Source organism: Dipodomys spectabilis, unplaced genomic scaffold (assembly GCF_019054845.1).
Source record: "Dipodomys spectabilis isolate Male_0828 unplaced genomic scaffold, ASM1905484v1 ptg000002l, whole genome shotgun sequence".
Taxonomy (NCBI): domain Eukaryota; kingdom Metazoa; phylum Chordata; class Mammalia; order Rodentia; family Heteromyidae; genus Dipodomys; species Dipodomys spectabilis.
This window is the reverse complement of record NW_024870679.1, coordinates 18335418-18355802: the sequence shown is the minus strand read 5'-3', so window position 1 is coordinate 18355802 and position 20385 is coordinate 18335418. Positions and strand designations below refer to the sequence as shown.

The 20385-nt window shown below is 41.3% G+C and overlaps 2 protein-coding genes across 2 annotated transcripts in view; one reads left to right on the top strand and one right to left on the bottom strand.

Annotated features, from left to right (window-relative positions):
* Positions 1-20385, top strand: part of Lrrc8b (leucine rich repeat containing 8 VRAC subunit B) — a 55369-nt gene that overhangs the window by 11750 nt on the left and 23234 nt on the right. The gene's annotated exons all lie outside the window — the stretch shown is intronic.
* Positions 12781-16801, bottom strand: LOC122112093 (10 kDa heat shock protein, mitochondrial-like). The gene is made up of 2 exons (XM_042684936.1): positions 16743-16801; positions 12781-13259 (listed from the first exon to the last, which is right to left on the bottom strand). Exons 1-2 carry the CDS (start codon positions 16799-16801, stop codon positions 12908-12910), a joined length of 411 nt encoding a protein of 136 aa, XP_042540870.1. The 3' UTR covers positions 12781-12907.

Here is a 20385-nt window from a genome sequence, read left to right as displayed (position 1 = left end):
GTATGTCCAAAGTCACTCACCATGGAGTGGCCCCTGTTTACTGTCTGAATGAGTGACTGTTTACATGAGCTCATATTTACTCTTTTGGCCATCCAGCTGAGCTACCATTATTTCCTTACTCAGATCTCTTTGAAGCTTGTTCACCTCAATGCTAACTTTACTCTTTTCCAGTTTACTAGTTTTGCAAGCTTAGATAAATCACAGAACTGTCTCACACTGGGCTTGTTTTTTGTCTTATCAACCTAGGAGGGCTATTAGGGAAATTTCTACCTTATTTGTCTTTTGATGATTTATAATTTGTCAATTTTGTTAACTAGGCTTAAATAGATTTTTCCTCATTATTTTGCTTTGGAGTCACATTAATGCTGAAAAAGTAAGCTTAATAGTTATCTAACAAGCTAATTAGAAGAAATTATAACTGTCCCAGGAATAGAGCAGAAAAGCCTCTAATCAGCAAATGGTGCTAATCATTCAGTGCTAATCAGCAAATGGAAAAGTTTAAAAAATACATATGTACGTATGTGTGTCTTATATATATCACATATATATGTGGTCCTTCACATTTCACGTGCAAGACATATAGGATATAACCTTGGAGTACTTTTGTGCTAATTGATCTTTATGGGAAACGGTACTCAACATAAATTGGGCACCAGTGGCTCATGCCTGTAATCCTAGGTACTCAGGATGCTAAGATCTCTGAGGATTATGGTTTGAAGCTAGTCCAAGCAGTAAAGCCAGTGAGACTCTTATCTCCAGTTATTACCAAAAGGCTGAAGTAGAGGTATGGCTCAAGCAGTAGAGTGCTAGTGCTGAATGAAAATGCTAAGGGACATACCCAGGCCCTGAGGTTAAGCCCTGGGACCAGCACAAAAAAAGCAAAGCAGGGCTGGGAAGGTGGCTCAGTGGTAGAGCGCTTGCCTTGCATGCCAGAGGCCCTGGGTTCGATTTCTCAACACCACATAAGCAAAAAGAAAAAAGCCGGAAGTGATGCTGTGCCTCAAGTGGTAGAGCGCTAGCCTTGAGCTGAAGAGCTGAGGGACAGCGCCCAGGCCCAGAGTTCAGGCCCTATGACTGGACCCCCCCCCCAAAAAAAAAAAAAAAAAGAAAGAAAAAAGAAAAAAGAGCAAAGCAAAGAAAAAGTTCTTTCTTTAAAAAGAAGGGTTTTCTTCCTTAGATTTTATTTTGGTGCCTTATTGCTAGTATATTGGGAGTTTGAGATGTTCTTTGTGTATATTCTGAGATTTTGACCTAATAATCTCATTTGGCAGGCTCTGCAGATGTTGTTTTTATTGACTACTGCTAAGTTATATGAAAGTCCAAAACTGAAAAAACCCTTTCTTCTCTGTTGGCCTAAGATATTCAGAGTTTCACAAAATTTAAGCCTTGTCTTGCCCTTTGTAATTTGTATTTACTTATAAGAAAACATAGAATAACATGAATAATATCCCAGAAATTGAAGCCAGCGGCAGGATTTTGCAGAGCAGCTAATTTTCTTGATAAATCACTTCTGTCCCCTTTTCTACTAGAGCAAGAAGAGTTCTTCATTTCCTGTAATTTAGTGTTTAGTATAATGTAATAGATGTTTGCATTTGTTCATGATTGTGCTTTAGTGAAGCAGGACGCAATGTTGAGAAGACAGAGATTTTGATAGAATGTCCTGAGAAAATGTAAACTCAGAATTATAACCATCTTATTGGGCTAGTCTACAGTTCTGTTTGAAGAGGAAATCTCACAATGACTTTTATCTTTTAACTTAATTATTTAATATAATGGGAGTTTTCTCACAGAACTGAAAGTACATATTGCTTACTTTGCAACCCCTTAAGGTTTTCTCAGTTTATCTATTATGATTAAAAGTCAATGGTGCTGTGCACGTTGGCACATGTCTGTAACCCCAGCACTTGGGAGGCAAAGGCAGAAAGATTGTGTTTTCCCGGCCAATGGCACTGTGTGTGTGTGTGTCTAACTTAAGAAGGATGGGACAGGGGCTGGGAAGGTGGCTCAGTGGTAGAGCACTTGCCTGGCATGCATGAGGACCTGGGTTCAATTCCCCAGCACCACATAAGCAAAAAGAAAAAAAGCCGGAAGTGGCGCTGTGGCTCAAGTGGTAGAGCGCTAGCCTTGAGCTTAAGAGCTGAGGGACAGCACCCAGGCCCAGAGTTCAGGCCCCACGACTGGACCAAAAAAAAAAAAAAAAAGGACGGGACAGCAGTCAGGTAGACATCCCAAAGAGAAAGAGTTCACAAGTCTCCACAGGTTCAGTGGAAACTTTGTAGGAGGGTCACGCTGGCAGAGAAGGATCTGGAAAGATGAAGAAAGGAGTATGACTGGAGCAGAGGAAAGGACATGTGGAGTACTGAAATAATCATTGATGAAATGCTCCTATCGGACTTTGCTTCAAGTGAAATAGACATGGTGTGGCACGAACTAAGTCACTGCTGCTGGAGCCGGGGCAGAGCACATCATGAGGACTCTTGAGACTTACATGTGTTACAGATTTTTCCCAATTAAAAAAAAAATTTTTTTTTTTCTGATACTGGGGTTTGAATTCACTAACCCAGTGCTCTACCTACCACCCAAGCCACACTTACAGCATTTTCTGCCTTTAGTTATTTTTCAGATAGGGTCTCATGCTTTCTGCCCTAACCAGCCTTGGACCAAAGTCCAAGCCTACCTACTATGCCTCTTATGTAGCTGGAATTCCCAGGTGTGAACCACCACATCTGGCTTGTTGGTTGAGATAGCTTCTTACTTTTTGCCTAGGCTGACCTCAGACTATAATCCTAATCCCCCCACCCCCCTGCAGTCAGGATTACTGATAACCTAATGAAAAAATTTAAAAATAAATGGTATGTGGATAGGGCATAGGCTGGCCCATCCGGAAGAGAGCTGTGTTTAAAGGCATAGTGGGAGACTGCATTGGAAAAGCATCCTACAACCAGATTTGGTGGGGTCCAGGTGAGCACTGGCAGATTGTGGGTTCATTAAGTGTACTTCTGAATCTGCTTGATGTGACTCAACGTGGAGCTGCGGCCCAGCTTGGCTTCCACCCCTAGGATGGCAGGAACTCCACTCTGCTTTCCCATGCACTGAGGCACGGCCCACGAGTTTGTCTGCAAGGTGCACTGAGGGCATTTTTGCAAACGGAGCTTTAGTGGTGGAATATGGAGAGGGTTATCCTGCGGCTTCCTCTGAGTGGAGCAGCACCTGTGATTTTGTACTTGCAATGGATCTGCTTTTCCCTCAAGGTCCTTCCTGCTCCTTTCCCCATTGTTTATCTTAGAGGCTTGAGAATGGGCAAGATAAACGAGTTACTGAGTCCCATGTGAGAAGGGGTGAATTCAGCCTTCTGGAAATAACCTTTAGCAGCAGAACAAGTGACACCCAGAAAGCACTGGTCTATGTGGAAAGCCAGTCACTTTGATTTGGCTTTCAGAAACAGAGCTATCTCTCCCTTTCTGCTAGAGAGCCAACAGACAGACATATCAGAGAAACCTGGACAGGTGATAAGAGTAAGGAGTTGTTCATTATTCAGACATGATTCAGGGGTAGGCTTCCACGGATGCTTGTGAAAATGGTCTGCTATATTTTTAGGAATTTTGCATGCCAGTTCAACCTAACCATTAAAAAGTTAAATTGTAAAAGTTTACAACTAACATAAGTAATACTGAGTGCTGGTGATTCATGCCTGTAATCCTAGCTCCTCAAGAGACTGAAGCTGAGGATCACAGTTTGGAGCCAGCCCAGGCAGGAAAGTCTGTGAGACCTTTATCTCCAATTAATCAGCAAAAAACAGAAATGGAGGTGTGGTTAACATGGTAGAGTGCTAGCCTTGAGTGAAAAAGCCCTTCTACCTACGTTTAAGCCCCAGGATGAGCACAAAAATAAATAGAATTACAAGTGAAATTATTACTCAAATTTATCACCTCCTAATTACTATTATTTACTATTATAATTTATTTGTTAGTAATTATTATCTGTTACTTCTATGTTGATGAGTTCCTAATTGTAGTTTGCTATTGCTCGTGCTGCTGAGGTTGTATGAACATATGCTACTCCTCTCTTCTCAGCTGCTCTTTCAGAGCATCGTGTCTAGGGTGGGGTGGAAGTATTTGTAAGAGCAAAATCTATATAACAGACTTTGTTTGCTGCTTTGGAATGCTGGGTCAGTGCCTACATGCAGACTGAATGCCACGATGATATTGTGATTACATTTTTAAAGACTTTAGAGATACATAGGAAAAGATGACAGCTAAGATGTGTCTAGAATTTTTGTTTCTGGGAATCCAGTGAGGGTGGGTGCCTCACTTGAGTTTTATCACTCCTGGTCACAGGGCCCTCCTGTATGCTCTTGGTTTTTGTGTAAATTTGAAACTTCCCTGATAAAAATGTAAAATAGTAATTATAGCATAGAGAGTTCCATTGTGGCACTTGTCTGTCCCTCAAATTATGAATGCCAATATTCCTTTTATAAACTCCTAATTGCATCATTGCAAGTTATGAAGCCCTTATTTCTCATTCTATAAATGGTTCCATAGAGCAATGAGTTTAGAGATCAAGAAATCATTATTTGCAATTTATCATAAACAATAAGAGCCAAGGAACCGGTTTCATACAGGGAAATACATTTTTATATGGGGAAATGCATTTATCTGATTGCAATCTGTTTGCAAAGCCAGTGATACAAATAGGGAGAAACGAATCAAGTCATTGCTCAAGAGGTTACCTGCAGTTACATGACAGCTGTGTAGCCTTTAAATTTAGTTTTAGTCTAGCTGATTTGCGTCATTGCTGAAGAAAGGAGTGCTTGTCAAGGGAATTGTCCTTGGTGCAGCTGACAAGAGCCTCTAAATATTACCTTGCTGCAGTGTTGATATGTTTGGAATTACTGGCTTGTGAATTAAGTTGGTCCTAACTTAATGACTTAAGTCATTCTCTACTGACTAAATTCCTATTCTTATTTCATTGCACAATATTGGTTTTTGTTTTGTTTTGTGCTGGTTCTGGAGCTTGAACTCATTGCCTTGGCACTGTCCTTTAGCTTTTTTGCTGAAGACTAGCACTCTACCACTTGAGCCACAGTTTCACTTCCAGCTTTCCAGCTAATTGGTGATAAGAGGCTCATGGACTTTCCTGTCTGGCCTGGCTTTTGAACCATGATCCTCAGATCTCAGCCTCCTGAGTAGGATTCCAGGTGTAAGCCACCAGCAGGCTGTAGGGTTTGAACTCTGGGTGTGGGTGTTGTCCCTGTGCTCTTCAGCTCAAGGCAAGTACTCTACTACTTGAGCCACAGTGCTACTTCTGGTTTTCTAGTGGTTAATTGGAGATAAGAGTCTCATGGACTTTCCTGCCTGGGGTTGGCTTTGATCCTCAGATCTCAGCCTGATCCTCAGCTGTCAGCTTCCTGAGTAGCGTGAGCCACCGGCACCCGGCTTAGTATCTTTTTTCTAACATACATTTAGACATCAAGTTGGAAAATTGTAGCATAGGTTACTTAAAATACAACATGTTTTTCTAAGTTTGAAGTTTTCATTCTTAATATGAGTTTGGGGTATGATCAGTTTCTTGGATTTAATTATATAGTCATTGATATTTTTTTTCTGGTCAAATCCAGTTGACTTGAAAAATGTTATACTACGTAATGAATGCAAGTGGTCACTCTAATTGTCCTCTCAAGCCAGGCAGTAAGGAAATTGCTAGGTTTCATATATCTGGTCTGTGTTGGAAAACAGACTGGGACCATTTTGTTTAACCACCAAAAATAAAGAGTCAAGCATTGGAAGTGACAGATGCCAAGGTCCAATAACATGGGGTGAACACACTAAAAGGAAGCCTGGACTGAGACAGGTGCTACAAGCAGGAACAATGATGAGGGAAAGCAGAAATCACAATTGGGTGGGTAGAAGAATAAGTACACCTCCTACGCGATAGACAGGGACCATCTGGAGAACCCAGAGCCTCAGGCCATATGTGCTGAGGTTGTCCCCATAGTATGTTTTAATTCTCTTCTCCTTATGACGCTCATGCCAAGCAGAGGTCTACCACAGGTCCTGAAAGTATTTCTTTTTCTTAAATAGAAATCATTATTCAAATGAGTGTGGAAATTGAAAAACTGTCATTTAAGGTAAGTTCTTCATTGCAGGTCTGGGATTTACTTGCTCAAATCTTTACTGGACCACTACTTTCTGGGTAATGATGGTGAGCAGACCTCAGAAAATCCTCCACACAGAATCCTTATGGCTCTAGATTGGAGCATAGCATCTAGTGGGTAGAAACAGACAATAGGATAAATAACTATTAGAGTACTTTAAATAGAGGTAAATTCAGCACAGAGAAACAGAAGCAACAAAAAACAAAACCATACAGAGCAGCAGTTCAGAATTCCATTCCACAAGGACACATTTCCAAACTCTTAATCCAAATGGCAAAGAAAGGACATTGATATTTATAAAACAAAAAAGGGTACCGCCTCTGAAATTCCTTGATATTTCTCTTAATCATGTTGGCATGCTAAGTATGTTAATTATTTCTGCAATCAGTAGTGTACAGCACAAATGCAAGTTGAATAGCTTGGAAAAGGAAGTAGCTTTACACTCAAGTAAAATGAAAAATATGCCCTTGAGGGTTTTGTTCCACAGCTGGCAGCTCATGATGAGGAAGGCAATGAGTACCTGCAGCTCAGAAGCTAGAAGTTATTTAGAAACAAAGTATCTTTTGATTGCTTCCAGCCCTGGTATGCTTCCAATGGGGAGCCAGGTAGAAAGCTATTCAGAGAGGTGTTTTGTAGTTGTGGCATATGTGTGTGCCTGTGTGTATGTTGCATAACATGCGTTATTTTTCTTTTTGTTTTTGAGACAGGATCTTGCTACTCAGCATAGGTTGGCATCAAACTTGCTCTCTATAGCTCAGGCTGACCTAAAAATTCAAGATCCTCATTCCTCAGCTGGGATTAAAGGCATCTACCATGTGGCAACATGTGGGCTTGGGATCTAATTCTCCCTAATTGTTTTCATTAAAAAATTAAGTTGTTGCCCTGTAAGCGGAAACATTTAGAAAATGAGTTATTAAATGAATTCTTTTATATAGGAGATGAAATAAGGCTACATTTAGATTTGTATTGTAAATAATGTATTTTTCCCCCAGATTACAAGGTTCAGGCCTTTGTACCCAACACTTACTATCCTTAAACCTTATTACTAAAAAATGAACTTGAGTTCATTTTTTCCAGTTGCCCACTAAACTTTAGCACCTTAGTGATCCATAGGCACTGCAGACTGTGTCTTGGAACCAGTCATTGCCTTACTCCACTGTTGGCCTTGTGGTCTAAAGTAGGGCAGTCATTGGTCATTGAGTGCTGGCATACCTGAATCAGACACTGACTTCTTCTGTGGAGGGCTGCAGAGTTCCAGAATCCATTCTAAGAGTACCTACCAGGAAGTACTTAAATGTGGTGGTGTAGGTTTGCTTTTAATACCCTCCTCTCTCTATTTCTCTCCCTGTCTTCTTTCTTATTTATCCCTTAGACCAGTGATCTAGCTGTTCTCTTCCAAGTGAGCCCTCGGAGCTGCTACCAAAGTGGCAGATTCTCAGTCTCTACTTTTACAATTTCACACTCAACACATCATGCCATTCTCATCACAAGTACTTGGGACTTGTCAAAAGAGTTGAATTAATAGGACTATAAAGCACCAGGCTTGAAACTGCTGGAGCCTGGTCTGAAGTCTCTGTGATCTGGACCTACAAGGCCTTAAGCTTTCATACTAGGTGCACCAGAGAACAATGCTCAGTTAAGAACTTTGCTATGCCAAATCCTTAATGAAGTTGTAAAACCTTGTTTATGTTAATAATTAGTCATGATTCAAAATGAAACAGAAAGTCACCAGCTCGCTTCCTGTACTCCCCCTGAATACTGGAATGATAACTTTAGAAAGAGCCTTTTGCCAGCCCAACTTCCCTGCCCTTTGCTTCCCCATATGGGAAGCATCAGCTAGTACTTGTCCCATTTTCCTTAGGAGTTCATTTGGAATGTCTTTGTCACAGCACGCCCCTGGTCCAGATCCTGAAGGACTGCGATGGGGTACCTGATTCTTTGCCATCTTTCTCCCATTCCTGCCCCTCCTCCCCCGATATGTGTCCCCTGCCCTACCAGCTTCATTTTCTAAAATAATTGCCTCACTTTTTTACTCTATTTGTAAGTCATCTGGAGCCTTACTCTTCATCCTGGAATCTTAAATCTTAAATGTACCCCCAACCTCATTTATTCTTTATACTGTGCACCATCTCTCCTCGATGGGCCCAGCTGCTTCCTCGTTCATCATTGCTTGGAACTTCTCTCTTTGTGTCCTTCTCCAGAAGAGCTTCTAGCAGAAGCTACTGCATATCCCTGAAAACTTGGAGACATGCCATCTATGCTGCTCTTCCATTAGCCTTAGGGTGGCAGCTTTGAATGGATGGAGAAACACTACTTGCTGTCAGAGTGTTAGGTTCAGCTCCTCCTCACTAACTTTGTCTCTTCTCCTTTCCTCTTTCTCTTCCACCTCTCTCCTCCTCCTATTACCAGGACTGTGTGTGTGTGTGTGTGTGTGTGTGTGTGTGTGTGTGTGTGTGTGTGTAATCAAACCTTAGAGCCTTAATGCATTCTAGACAAGCTCATCCATAAAACATTTTTCTCCCTCTCTGAGCTGGTATTAAAGTTGAAGACATAACTTAAATAAGTGCGTATGGAAGAATTGTTAAATGTACTTCAAAGCATTATATTAATGTTTAATTACACTATTTGGTTCTTTTTTTTGTAATTTTTTATTGTTGTGGCAAAGGTGATATACAATGGGGTTATAGTTATATAAGTCAGGGGACATTTCTTTTTCGACAGTGTCACCTCTTCCCTCACTTTCTCCCAGTTTTTCCCTCTCATCCCTACATACAAGTTGTTTATTAGTTCATTTTCGTGTGTCTAGTGAGTACCAGTGCTGCATTTGTTCACCCTTTGTCCCTCCATTTCTGTGCCCCCCTTCTGAAGACAGAAAAATAACAAGACAAAAAGAGAACAACAACAAACTCCTTGATTCCATTTCCTGGAGTTCATTTCAATAAATATTATTTTATAGGATTATATACACATAGACATTGAACCTTTGTGTTCCTCTCCTAAGAGTATTCTTCTTTGGTCTCACCATGTTTAACTGCCTAGAGTCCTGTATAATTTACCATGTTCCAGGATATATTAAATCTAGCTTCCGCCTACAAGAGAAAACAGGCACCATCTGTCTCTCAAAGCTTGGACTATTTGATTCTTGATTATCTAATTTCATGTCCCTTTTTTGTCTATTTTCTGTATCCCTAACTTTTGTATTTTAAGTGTAGACATAATAAAGTACACTTTTCAAAAAAAACTCAGCACCTCACACTTGCTAGGCAAACACTATCACTTGAGCCAGACCCTCAGTCCTTTTTGTTTTTTACCTTTTCAGATAGGATCTTGCTTTTATGCTCAGGCTGGTCTGGACATCAGTCCTCCTTTTTACTTTTCCCACATAGCTGAGATAATAGACATTTGCCACTATACACAGCTTTTGTGGGTTGCAGTGGAGTCTCAGGAACTTTATGCCCTTGCTGGCCTGGACTGTTGATCTTTCCATTTTCTTCCTTCTGTGTACTTACAAGTATAGGCATTACCATCCCAGCCAAAATACACTTTCTTGTCCTGTTCAGTCTATAACATACTAAATATTCAGTAGATTCTCACAGTCAAAATACGTGAGTCAAGGCAGCTATGCAAAACATCAGTCTCTAAAATGAAAGTAGAGTAATTGGTAAGGTGAATGACAGGGTAAACATTAGTGTGCACCCAGAGAAAAGTGGATGAATGAAGGGGCCAGCCCACCTCAGCACTCTTCTAGGGGTCCACAGACTTTTTCTGGATTCATCCTATTTTCACAAGCCTGCCTTTCTCTGGAGTGACCCAGCCCTGCCACTGAGCAGGCTCTCATGTTCATTGACTTCAGCAGCCACGTGGCTGGCATACTTGATGTATGCGTCTACTGATACATGTATACATACAGATAGGTTTGTGTTTCACTGCTTATGTTTGTGGGTGGGGTGGGGGGGGGAGTGGTTTCCAAACATTAAATTCCATGGTGCACACAGTAGCAGAAGATTTGCTTTGTCTGTGGAGCACCAGTCTTGTCTGCTTAGTGTTTGTACAGTTAATTGAGCCATGACAGGCTAAAGTCATAAATAGTCATGAAGTCCATAGTTTGCATACATAAGTCAGTAATTATTTATCCACATTGTAAGAAGCGTTCATAAAAATGGTACACTGTATATAACATTAAACTTAATCTTGCTTAAAAAAAAAAAACTTAGTGAATGAGCAGTCATTGTGTATTCCTAGGCCTCCTTTATACCCAGATCTGAGGGAGAAATGATATATCACAGAGACCAGATACTCATGATTCTAAGTCCATCTTAGGAGGCAAGTTAACAGTAATAAATTCTGGACAACAAAATTAATCCTCACTGGGTGCTGGTGGATCACGCCTATAATCCTTGCTACTCAGGAGGCTCAGATCTGAGAAGTGTGGTTCAAAGCCTATGAGACACTTATCTCCAATTAACTACCAGAAAACTGGAAGTGGCACTGTGGCTCAAAGTGGTAGAGCACTAGCCTTGAGTAAAAAAGCTCAGGGACCTGAGCTCAAGTCCTGTGACCACCCCTACCAACAAAAAAATGTGTAGGTGCTTATTTATAACTCTTACTGTGCCTGGATTTCCTGGTGTTGGTTAAAAAGCAAACTAATCAGCCAACTGCTCACCAGTTCACTCAAGCCTATAATCCTAGCTATTCAGGAGGCTGAGATTTGAGGATCGAGGTTGGAAGCAAGCCTGGGCAGAAAAAGTCAGTGAGACTCTTTATCTCCAATTAACCAGCAAAAGAGCTAGTTAAGCAAATAGCGTAAGGCCCTTAGTTCAAGCCCTAGTATTGGCGCATGTGAACATCCTCTCTCTCTCTCTCTCTCTCTATATATATATATATCTCACACAAACATACAAACATGCATGTACATGTGCAAATACAGAACAAAGTAAACATGTAATACAGTTCCTGTTTTTAGGGAGTTTATACTTTACAGTGGCATTTGGTACATGACAGTAACCCAGCAAAGCAATTGGGAAACATGAATTTTAGCCTGTAACCCAAAAAGCAAGAGATATGTTTTGCCCAAACCAAGTTATTAAAAGTTGCAGTTGTTGTCTGTCAAAGTGATTTGCTAGAATGGAAATGATAGGCTAATGCTTTTCTCCATTCTCAGGGTGAGTGATCCTATTTCAGATCAGCTAGACCTGCTAGAGGAATAGACATTTGCATGAAAGGGGGGCAATAGCCAAACATTAAAATGAAGACTTACGCATCTGAAATTCCTCTTACATCTGCTTTGATGAAACTGATGTTGTTTCTGAGGGAATGAACTTTTTTTTTTTTTTTTTGTCGGTTGTGCGGCTTGAACTCTGGGCTTGGGCACTGTCCCTCAGCTCTTCAGCTCCAGGCGAGCGCTCTACCACTTGAGCCACAGTTCCACTCCGGGAATGAACTTTTAAGTAGAATTTTTTTTTTTTTTTTTTTTTGCTCGTCATGGAGCCTGAACTCTGGCCTGGGTGCTGTCCCTCAGCTCTTCAGCTCAAGGCTAGTGCTCTACCACTGGAGCCACAGTGCCACTTCTGGCTTTTTCTGCTTATATGGTGCTGAGGAATCAAACTCAGGGCCTCATGAATACAAGGCAAGCACTCTAACACTGAGCCACCTTCCCAGCCCTTAAGTGGAATTTTAATCAAGCTGCAGCTAATTTCAAATGTATTCTTTCATTTTGCTGGGCTTTCAGTGTCATCAGTTATTCAGTTTTACTTCCTGGTTTGTCCACCCAAGCAGTTTATGAGAGAAAAAACATTGTTTTTGCAAAGGATGGATGCACTTTGGTTTGATTCAAATCTGGCTCATGCAGTTAAGTCTTAGAGAAAAAGAAAATCTAACCCTTAAGCTGGTAAATAAGTTGCTTAAAGTTGTAAAAAAAAAACAAAAACGACTTTTTTTGGCGCTGAAATAAATGAATTTACATTGTGGTGAAATGATCTGTTCACCACACTGTTTGATTAGGCACCAGTTGTGAAACAAATGAAATGTTGGTCCATAGTTAGAATAATTGTAATTTGATTTTAATCAGAAGATGGATTGCATGGTAAATGACATAATGTCTGATGAATTTTCTAGTGATTAAGGGTCCAGGATAGTCTTAAAGCTGAAGACTTCCCATGACAAGTGATAGATTTGGTATTCTTTTAAATGACTATTCTCATGTATGAAAGATTTGGCTATTAAGTCCAAAGATTATATTTTTATTTGTAAAACTATCACTCATTAAAACCATTTCTCATTTGAAAAAGTCAGCTAAGACATTTAGGAAGAGCCTGCTTCCTCAAAATCTAATTGCTTTGTCTACTTGCATCATTTTACTAGATAATTTGCAGATTTGATTCTTTTAAATAGCAGAACTATGTTGTTACTTAGAATTTTAAGTTTGAAGTTCATTGATGGTTTGCTTTTTGGACTAATCAGTATACTGTAATATGAAATTAGACTTCTGGTCTCAACCTCCATGAGTTTTTTTTCTTAATAGTTTCATATGAATCTGTTTGAAATTTAATTGTACATTTTTTTTTATTTACATGTTTTATTTGGAAATGTTTATACCAGAACAGTGAAATTAAACTTTAGAGACAATGGATATCATTAGCTTAGTTACCATCAGTTTATTATAAAAGGGAGATATGGAAATTATTTACATGATGAAAGATCTCAGAACTTCCATGGAATGGGCAGCTTCAACAGGATGCCATTTTAGTGATGTATTCACTCTACATACTTCCCAAGAATGTCACCATCCCTAAATAAGAAATAATCCTTGTCATCTAGAACTACTTTGGTGCCTCCATATTCTGGGAGAAGAACTTTATCACCCGCTTTCACACTAACTGGCTGAATCTCTCCACCCTTTCCTTTAGAGCCTGATCTCACAGCCACTACTGTGGCTTGCAATACTTTTCCTTGAGACTTTTCTGGAAGCATAATGCCTCCTTTGGTTACAGTTTCATCTGCACTCCTTTCGACCAACACTCGGTCAAACAGGGGAATGAACTTCCTAAATGCTTGTCTGGCAATGACTCTTCGTGGTCGCCACTCGGACTCTGCTCTCACACCGACGCTGCAAGGAGAGACCCGCCTAATTGTACATTCTTAAATATTTCTTTTATCATTTCCTTGTTCAGATACATTTAGTGACTTTTAACTGCTTGTATGATCAAGTCTAAATTCCATTGCATTCAGAAAAATCTTTGTTAGTTCTAAAAGAGGTATTTTCACCCAAAGAACAATAGTTAATGCTCTGGGCCTAAATTTTGTCCTCAGACTTCTTGGTACCTGATGCTTTTATTCATTGGCTAGAGCTCTACCAACTGAGCTATGGCTCAAACCCCATATACTTCTGTCTCAAAATTCCACTCAACCATATATCTGCTTGCTAATTCCTTGAAGTCACTTTCTGCTTTGTCCTATTCTCTTCTTTGTTTCACTCCACGTAAAATGCTGTACACCCTATGATGAACCCCTCACTTTTCTTCCTGTCCCTCACCCCACCTGTATATATCCTGTGTACCTCTCTGGTGCAACACAGAACTCATATACTGTGACCATCACTGAAGAGTGCCCTAAAATGCAACTGAGATGGGCACCAGGGGCTCGAATCCGTAATCCTAGCTTCTTACGAGTCTGAGATCTGGTGATGGTTCTAAGTCAGTGAGGACAGAAACATCATTTAAGAGTTCATCTCATTAACCAGCAAAAAGCTGGGTTGGAGGCATGGCTCAAGTGGTAAAGCATCAGCTATAATTAAAAAAGCCATGATAGCATGTGTAGACCCTGGATTCAAGCTGTATATATACAGACACACACACGTGCAATGCATAGGCACACATGACACAGTAGTGAATCTATCATTTAATCTTTGTTATATTTGTCAGGTTTGAGTGTGACCTTCCATGTGACATCGTTACCTACCTTTCAGTGAATCCAAATCAGAAATAGACATTTAATCTCTAACTTTCCAAGCCAACACACCAACTATGTTATCAGCTAAGTTGACTTTGTTCCTTGCATTCAGCAAGAGAATAATTCAGGAAAGACTTGAACATAAGCAAAGTTGATAGGAAAGGGTTTGTTTGTTTTTTAAGAAATAGGGCAGAGAAAGAGAACACATGGCATAGACATGCCATGGAAAGTGCTTAAGCTCATCTTTGGTCATCTTTAGGATGGCAGAGATTAGTTTGGGGAATAAAGAGGGAGAAATGGAGTTCTGGAATATGGATTTCCGATTGGTGGGTCTCCTTTCTGTTTCCTATAGATCATGGTTTCAAAGATTTAGTGCCTACTCTTTATTTCCCTATTCTTTTGTCACTCCTAATTCCTCCTTCTTTTGTAGCCCCCTGCCCTCATTTGTCAGCCAGGTTTTGGGATATCAGCTCATCTGGACATCTGTAAATCGTAGAGGCTAAAATTTCCCAGATGATCTGCTTGTCTATGATTTCAGTGATTGTTGACAACTGTTGTCCAGTTGGATACAGGATGTGACGTTTCTCTTTGTGCCTTCTTTTTTGGTAGTCCATCTCTGGCCAGGACACATGTGTGAGACCAGGGTCCTCTCCTCTCTACCTCTGTTCAGTAGCAGTGATGAAAGTGTTATAGTTCCTGAAGGAATAAAACTCTCCACAATAAAAACAGATGGTGGTGTTAAATATAAATAGGAAACTATTTCTTGTGTGATGGTGGGGTAGGGGGCAAGGAGGCAGGAAAGCAGTCTTTCCGTATTTCAAATTTGGTTGCCAAGAAAGCTGTTGTTTGATCCACTCTGCACAAAGGAGAAACTGAAGTCACCAACAACAGACCACACATGGTACCCAGCTGAATTTGTTCCTGAGCCATGACCAAGCGCCCCCTGACTGAGATGTTGGGTGTCACACTTCCAAATGGGGAATATGGCTTCTGTCTCCTGGAAAGCCATCAAAACTAAAATTCCCAGAGAACATGGTCTTCTTCCCTTGCTGTCACCAAGTGAAATCACTGAGTCCTGTTGAGCCCTGAAACAGAAAGCCAGCTTACTGTGTAGAAATACTGCCTGCCACCTTTGGAATTTGGATCTTCTCAGTTTCTAAGCAAAGAGGGGGGTTCTTTAAGAAGCCTTGCCTTGACTGGATGGTGACTAACATCTGTTATCCTAGCTACTCAGAAGGCTGAGATCCTGGTTCTAAGCCATCCAGATTAACCAGTAAAAATACTGGACTGGAGGCATGGCTCAAGTGGCAAAGCACCAGCCTTGAGCTGTAAAAGCTTATTGAGAATTTGAAACCATTAGTTCAAGCCTTCCTCAGTACTGGCAAAATAACAAAAAAGAAGCCTCATCTTACTCGTGTCCTTTAGTGTACCTACAGCTGTCCCAAATTATTCTTAGTAAAATATATGGCCGAACGAAATCTCTCATCTTTTTTTTTTTTTTTTTTGGTCGGTTGTGGGGCTTGAACTCGGCCTGGGTGCTATCCCTGCGCTCTCTTCAACTCAAGGTGAGCGCTCTACCGCTTGAGCCACAGCGCCACTTCTGGTTTTCTAGTGGTTTATTGGAGATAAAAGTCTCACGGACTTTCCTGCTTGGGCTGGCTTTGAACCGCGATCCTCAGATCTCAGCCGCCTGAGCAGTTTGGATTACAGGCATGAGCCACCGGTGCCCAGCTTAAATCTCTTGTCTTTGATGGGAGTCAGTGGAGCCTTTGGTTTCCTCTAAAGGATTCAGGGACCATTGAATGCCACATGGAATTTGGTCAATTGAAGGGAAGATTATAAGAAGTTGTTTTTTGCTCCTAGCAAAGAGATCTAATTTTAGCTTTTTTTGGTGCCATTAATATGCAATAGGAGCTTTTGCATGCTAAACCCATGGGGTTCAATGATTAGCATGATATATTCAGACCAGACCTCAGAGAGTTTATTGTTTTGTTGGAAAGAAATAAGCTGGTAATGGAGACTCCTTGTATAGGTGGGTGGTAAAAGCTATGAGGGGAAGGAACAGAGAGCTAACTGCCAGAAGGGACCACTGATTTAGGACATCAAGGATTTAATGGACTGTCAGCCTTGTTTTGGCCTTGAAGATGAGCTTGACCTTTGAAGTGAACTTCTTGAAATGAGAATTAGCTCTCCTGGGAAACTTTTTAATGCAGCTCTTTGCTATGTGTAATGTAACCAGGAATATATTCTTGGTCTTTGCCCCAGTTTCATAGCCCAAGGTACCTAAAATCCTTGGAGATTTTAGATAGGAATATCTTTAACAAAAGGTGCTCACACTGAGCTCTCTTCAACTTTGATGAGTTTGTACTAATGGAAGTGACTCATATTGTGCCCCTAGGTAGCTTCACAGAGGGGGTTTGTCACCAGAAAAATCAGTTGTGACATTCAAAGGTTGGAAACTTGCAGTCATTAGTGGCCTCTGATTTAATGAATTGAGCCTGTAAAATGACATGTTTGTAAAAATCCTTGGAACAATGAAATTCAGGTGGTTTGTAAGTTTGTGATCATGTGCAGTCTTATTGGAGTGACAGGAAAGCTATTTTACCACTTCCACTCTTCCTGTCCCACCCCCAGTACTTGCCTTATGTGTTTCTTCCATTTGGCTGGTTGTAAGTTGCATCCTTTTTTTTGATCTGTCATGGTGCCTGAACTCTGTGCCTGGGTACTATCCTCAGCACTTCAGCTCAAAGCTAGCGCGCTACCATTCAAGCCACAGCGCCACTTCTGGCTTTTTCCACTTATGTGGTACTGAGGAATCAAACCCAGGGCCTCATGCATGCAAGGCAAGTACTCTACCACTGAGCCACCTTCCCAGCCCTGAGTTGTATCCTTTTATAACAAACAGATACCAGTCAGATACCAGTGGTTTTGTTATTATTGTTGTTTTGTCAGTCAGGGGGCTTGAACTTAGGGCCTGGTTGCTGTCCCCGAACTTGGTGTTTTTTTTTTTTTTTTTGCTCAAGCCTAGTGCTCTACCACTTTGAGCCATAGCTCCACTTCCTGTTTTTTGATGGTAAACTGGGGATAAGAGTCTCACAGACTAGGCTGGCTTTGAACTGTGATCCTCAGATCTCAGCCTCCTGCCCAGTTAGGATTATAGACATGAGCCACCTATGCCAGGCACAGACACCAGTGGTGTTTGAAGTGGTGCCAGCCACAAACAGAAAATGACCTGTTTCCTCCTGGGCTCTGAGAGTCACTCTAGTGAATGATCAAACTTGAGGAGGAAATTGTAGGAACTCCCACATTTGCTGTCGGAGTCAGAAGTCAGATAGCTTAGATACTGAGATTGGCTACACCTGCCAAGTGAAGTTTCAGGCAACCTGTGGGGTTTGAAGTGGACTCTAGGTGGTCAGCACAGTCTTTCTGTAGGAAAGCCATTTAGTGTTTGCTGCATACCAAATACTTTTCTACTGCAGCTAACAACAGTGGATACCAGTGATTTTGACCACCAATCACCATTAACCAAGTCAGAAATGGGAAGCACTGATTTAACCCCAAGGTGAAAGTGAACATTTTACCCAAACGTTTAGTGACACGCTAGCTTGCTCTTTCAAAACAGACTTGTCTTTTTCTTAATGCTATTGTCCAGTGCTTTTCATCTTACCCTTTCTTCTTGGGAAAATAGAAGCTTCTAGGGAAATCAGTGGCAGTGGATGGCTGGAATGTTTTCAAAAGCTCTCTCTGGGTTAAGCTGGTTGGTGGCTGTACTACACCACCACTGTGACCAGAGTGTGGGAGTTGTTCTCTCTCTCTCACTTTCTTTCCCCCCCCTCTGTCTCCCTCTCTTCCTTCTCCCCCCTCCCTCTCTCCCATCCTCCCTTACTTTCTCCCTCATCTTTTCCCTCTTTCCCTCCGTCTCTCTCCCTCTCTGTCCTTTCTTTCCAAGCCTCCAGTGGACGGGCCATAGTGGTTTATTACCATCTAGCAAAGCAGATTCAGAGGTATTTGGAACTCAGGTTGCTATTTAATTACAGTGAGAGATTACTGATTCTGTATCTGGGTCCCATAGTTTTACCTGGATCCCTGGGCCTCTAGACCTATTTGAAAAGTTTCTTTTGACTTTGTAGTAGGATTTCAATATTATGGAGTGTCAATGACCCTGCCACACTTGCTGTTTTGTTTCCTTGGAACCAAAGTTGTGTAAATAAAGCTCATTTCCTGATTTGTTTTTGCTTCAATCTTAGAAAATGTCCCTAGACCAAAAACATCCTTTCCTGCAATCATTTCAACAGCAAGAGAATTGGCTTTCTTTTGTGAGTTCCCCTTTCCACTTGCCACTGTAATGACTTCCACGTGTTTCCACAATATTTATTTTACCATTAATGCCAGTTCTTAGGCCAGTAGAATCATATTTTAAAGCTGAGAAGATGGAGGCCTGGATCAAAGCCCATGCAGATAGAGGAGGAGGCAGGCTTGGGACTCTGCCACTAACGGAGCCAGCCACTACTGGGGGGAGTGGAGAAGAGAAGCAAGACTGAACTCAGTCTAACAGTGGGCCCCCCTCGGGGCTATGAAACAAAGGATAGAATACTATATAAATAAAATCTGAGTGGGTTGCATTTACCTGAAACAGCCCTAGAACATATACAGGCAGCAGATCGGCCCCTGTCCACTCAGAAATGGCTATCAGCACAGCTGCTGCTGACCAGGGAGCCAAGAACACTATAATGGTGAGCACAGTGGATACAGAGCCAGACGTTTTCCACATCTGGATTCTTAACCCATACAGCACTGACCAAAACTCTATCAGAATCCATGGCATAGGCCAGGTGATAAGACTGAGGTGTGGACATCACCTAACTTAGGGGGTGGAGTAATGTCCCCAGTGAGCCTATTCAAGCTCTTCTTTTGAAATGATTATGTCTTCCAGCCTGCCCAGCCTTGGTAGGGGGGGTGGGTGATGATCAAATCTTAGCAATCCTGGGAAGGAATTTCCAAGAGCCTCTTTTAAGGAATAAGCCAGAGAAGCTGGATTATTTCTCATAACTTTCTTGGTTTTTTTTTTTTTTTTTGGTCGGTTGTAGGGCTTGAACTCTGGGCCTGGGCGCTGTCCTTCAGCTCTTCAGCTCAAGGTTAGGGCTCTACCACTTGAGCCACAGCACCACTTCTGGTTTTCTGAGTGGTTTATTGGAGATAAGAGTCTCACGAACTTTTCCTGCCCGAGCTGGCTTTGAACTGTGATCCTCAGATCTCAGCCTCCTGAGTAGCTAGGATTACAGGCGTGAGCCACCAGGGCCCGGCTCTCATCACTTTCTTTTGGCAGATCTCCTAATGCCAAACCTGGAGGTAATGTGTCTTAGAAAGAGACATGCTGTTGATTCTTTCCTGTGGATCAGTGCTAGTTACTCTCCTTGGCTTGAACATCTCCTCACAGTTCCTCCCTTTCCCCTCCACAGAGAGGCAGAACAGCTGTTTCACTATTACTAAGTTTCAGTTATATGGCTCGCTACCTTTATGCTTTAGGTGAGTGCTTAGGCCAGACATAGCCAGAAAGCAAGAAAATAATAAAAAAAAAGTCCTGTAAAAAAATTTGTAGTTAGATGATATGGCATTAATTTATCGGAACTGCATTTTAATAGGTATACTAGGAATAAAGGCCATGTAAAATGTTATATACGGATAAAATTGGTTTATTCATCTTGTTATTAAACCAGTGAGTCGGTATTTCTCTGTACAGAGATGTTTAAGTATTCTTAGATGAATCCTTCCTCTGGCTATCTATCATGTCAATCTTAATTACTTAATAGGCAGGCAGAATTCAAGAAGCCCTTGCTAATTCTGTTTTGCTAGATGAATACTGAGCAATGAGCCAGGCAAGCAATGTGGACCTCATTTTTAAATCGTCTTATTTTTGTCTGCAAGCTGAATAATAGATTTGACAAAAGGAGAGAGACATCACATTCTATATAAAACTCCTTTTTAATATAGCTTTTGGAAAGGCCGTGCAGCAGATGGCTTAGTCAGAGCTGGTGTGAATTCTGGGTTTGCTTATGAGTTTGAACAAGTTTTAGAGTTTATCTGATCCTCAGCTTTTTCCACCCTCAGAGTTGAGATCACATAAGGCCCACTTTACCTAGCACACAGCAAATGTTCACCTGCGCTTTTCTGTCTCCCATCATCCTTTTCACTCCCCAGATGATGGTTGAGACTCTGTTGTGTGTCCAGGCCTGTCCTGCACATTCAAGACCTCCTAGGAGCATTTAACCATATATTTGTAATGT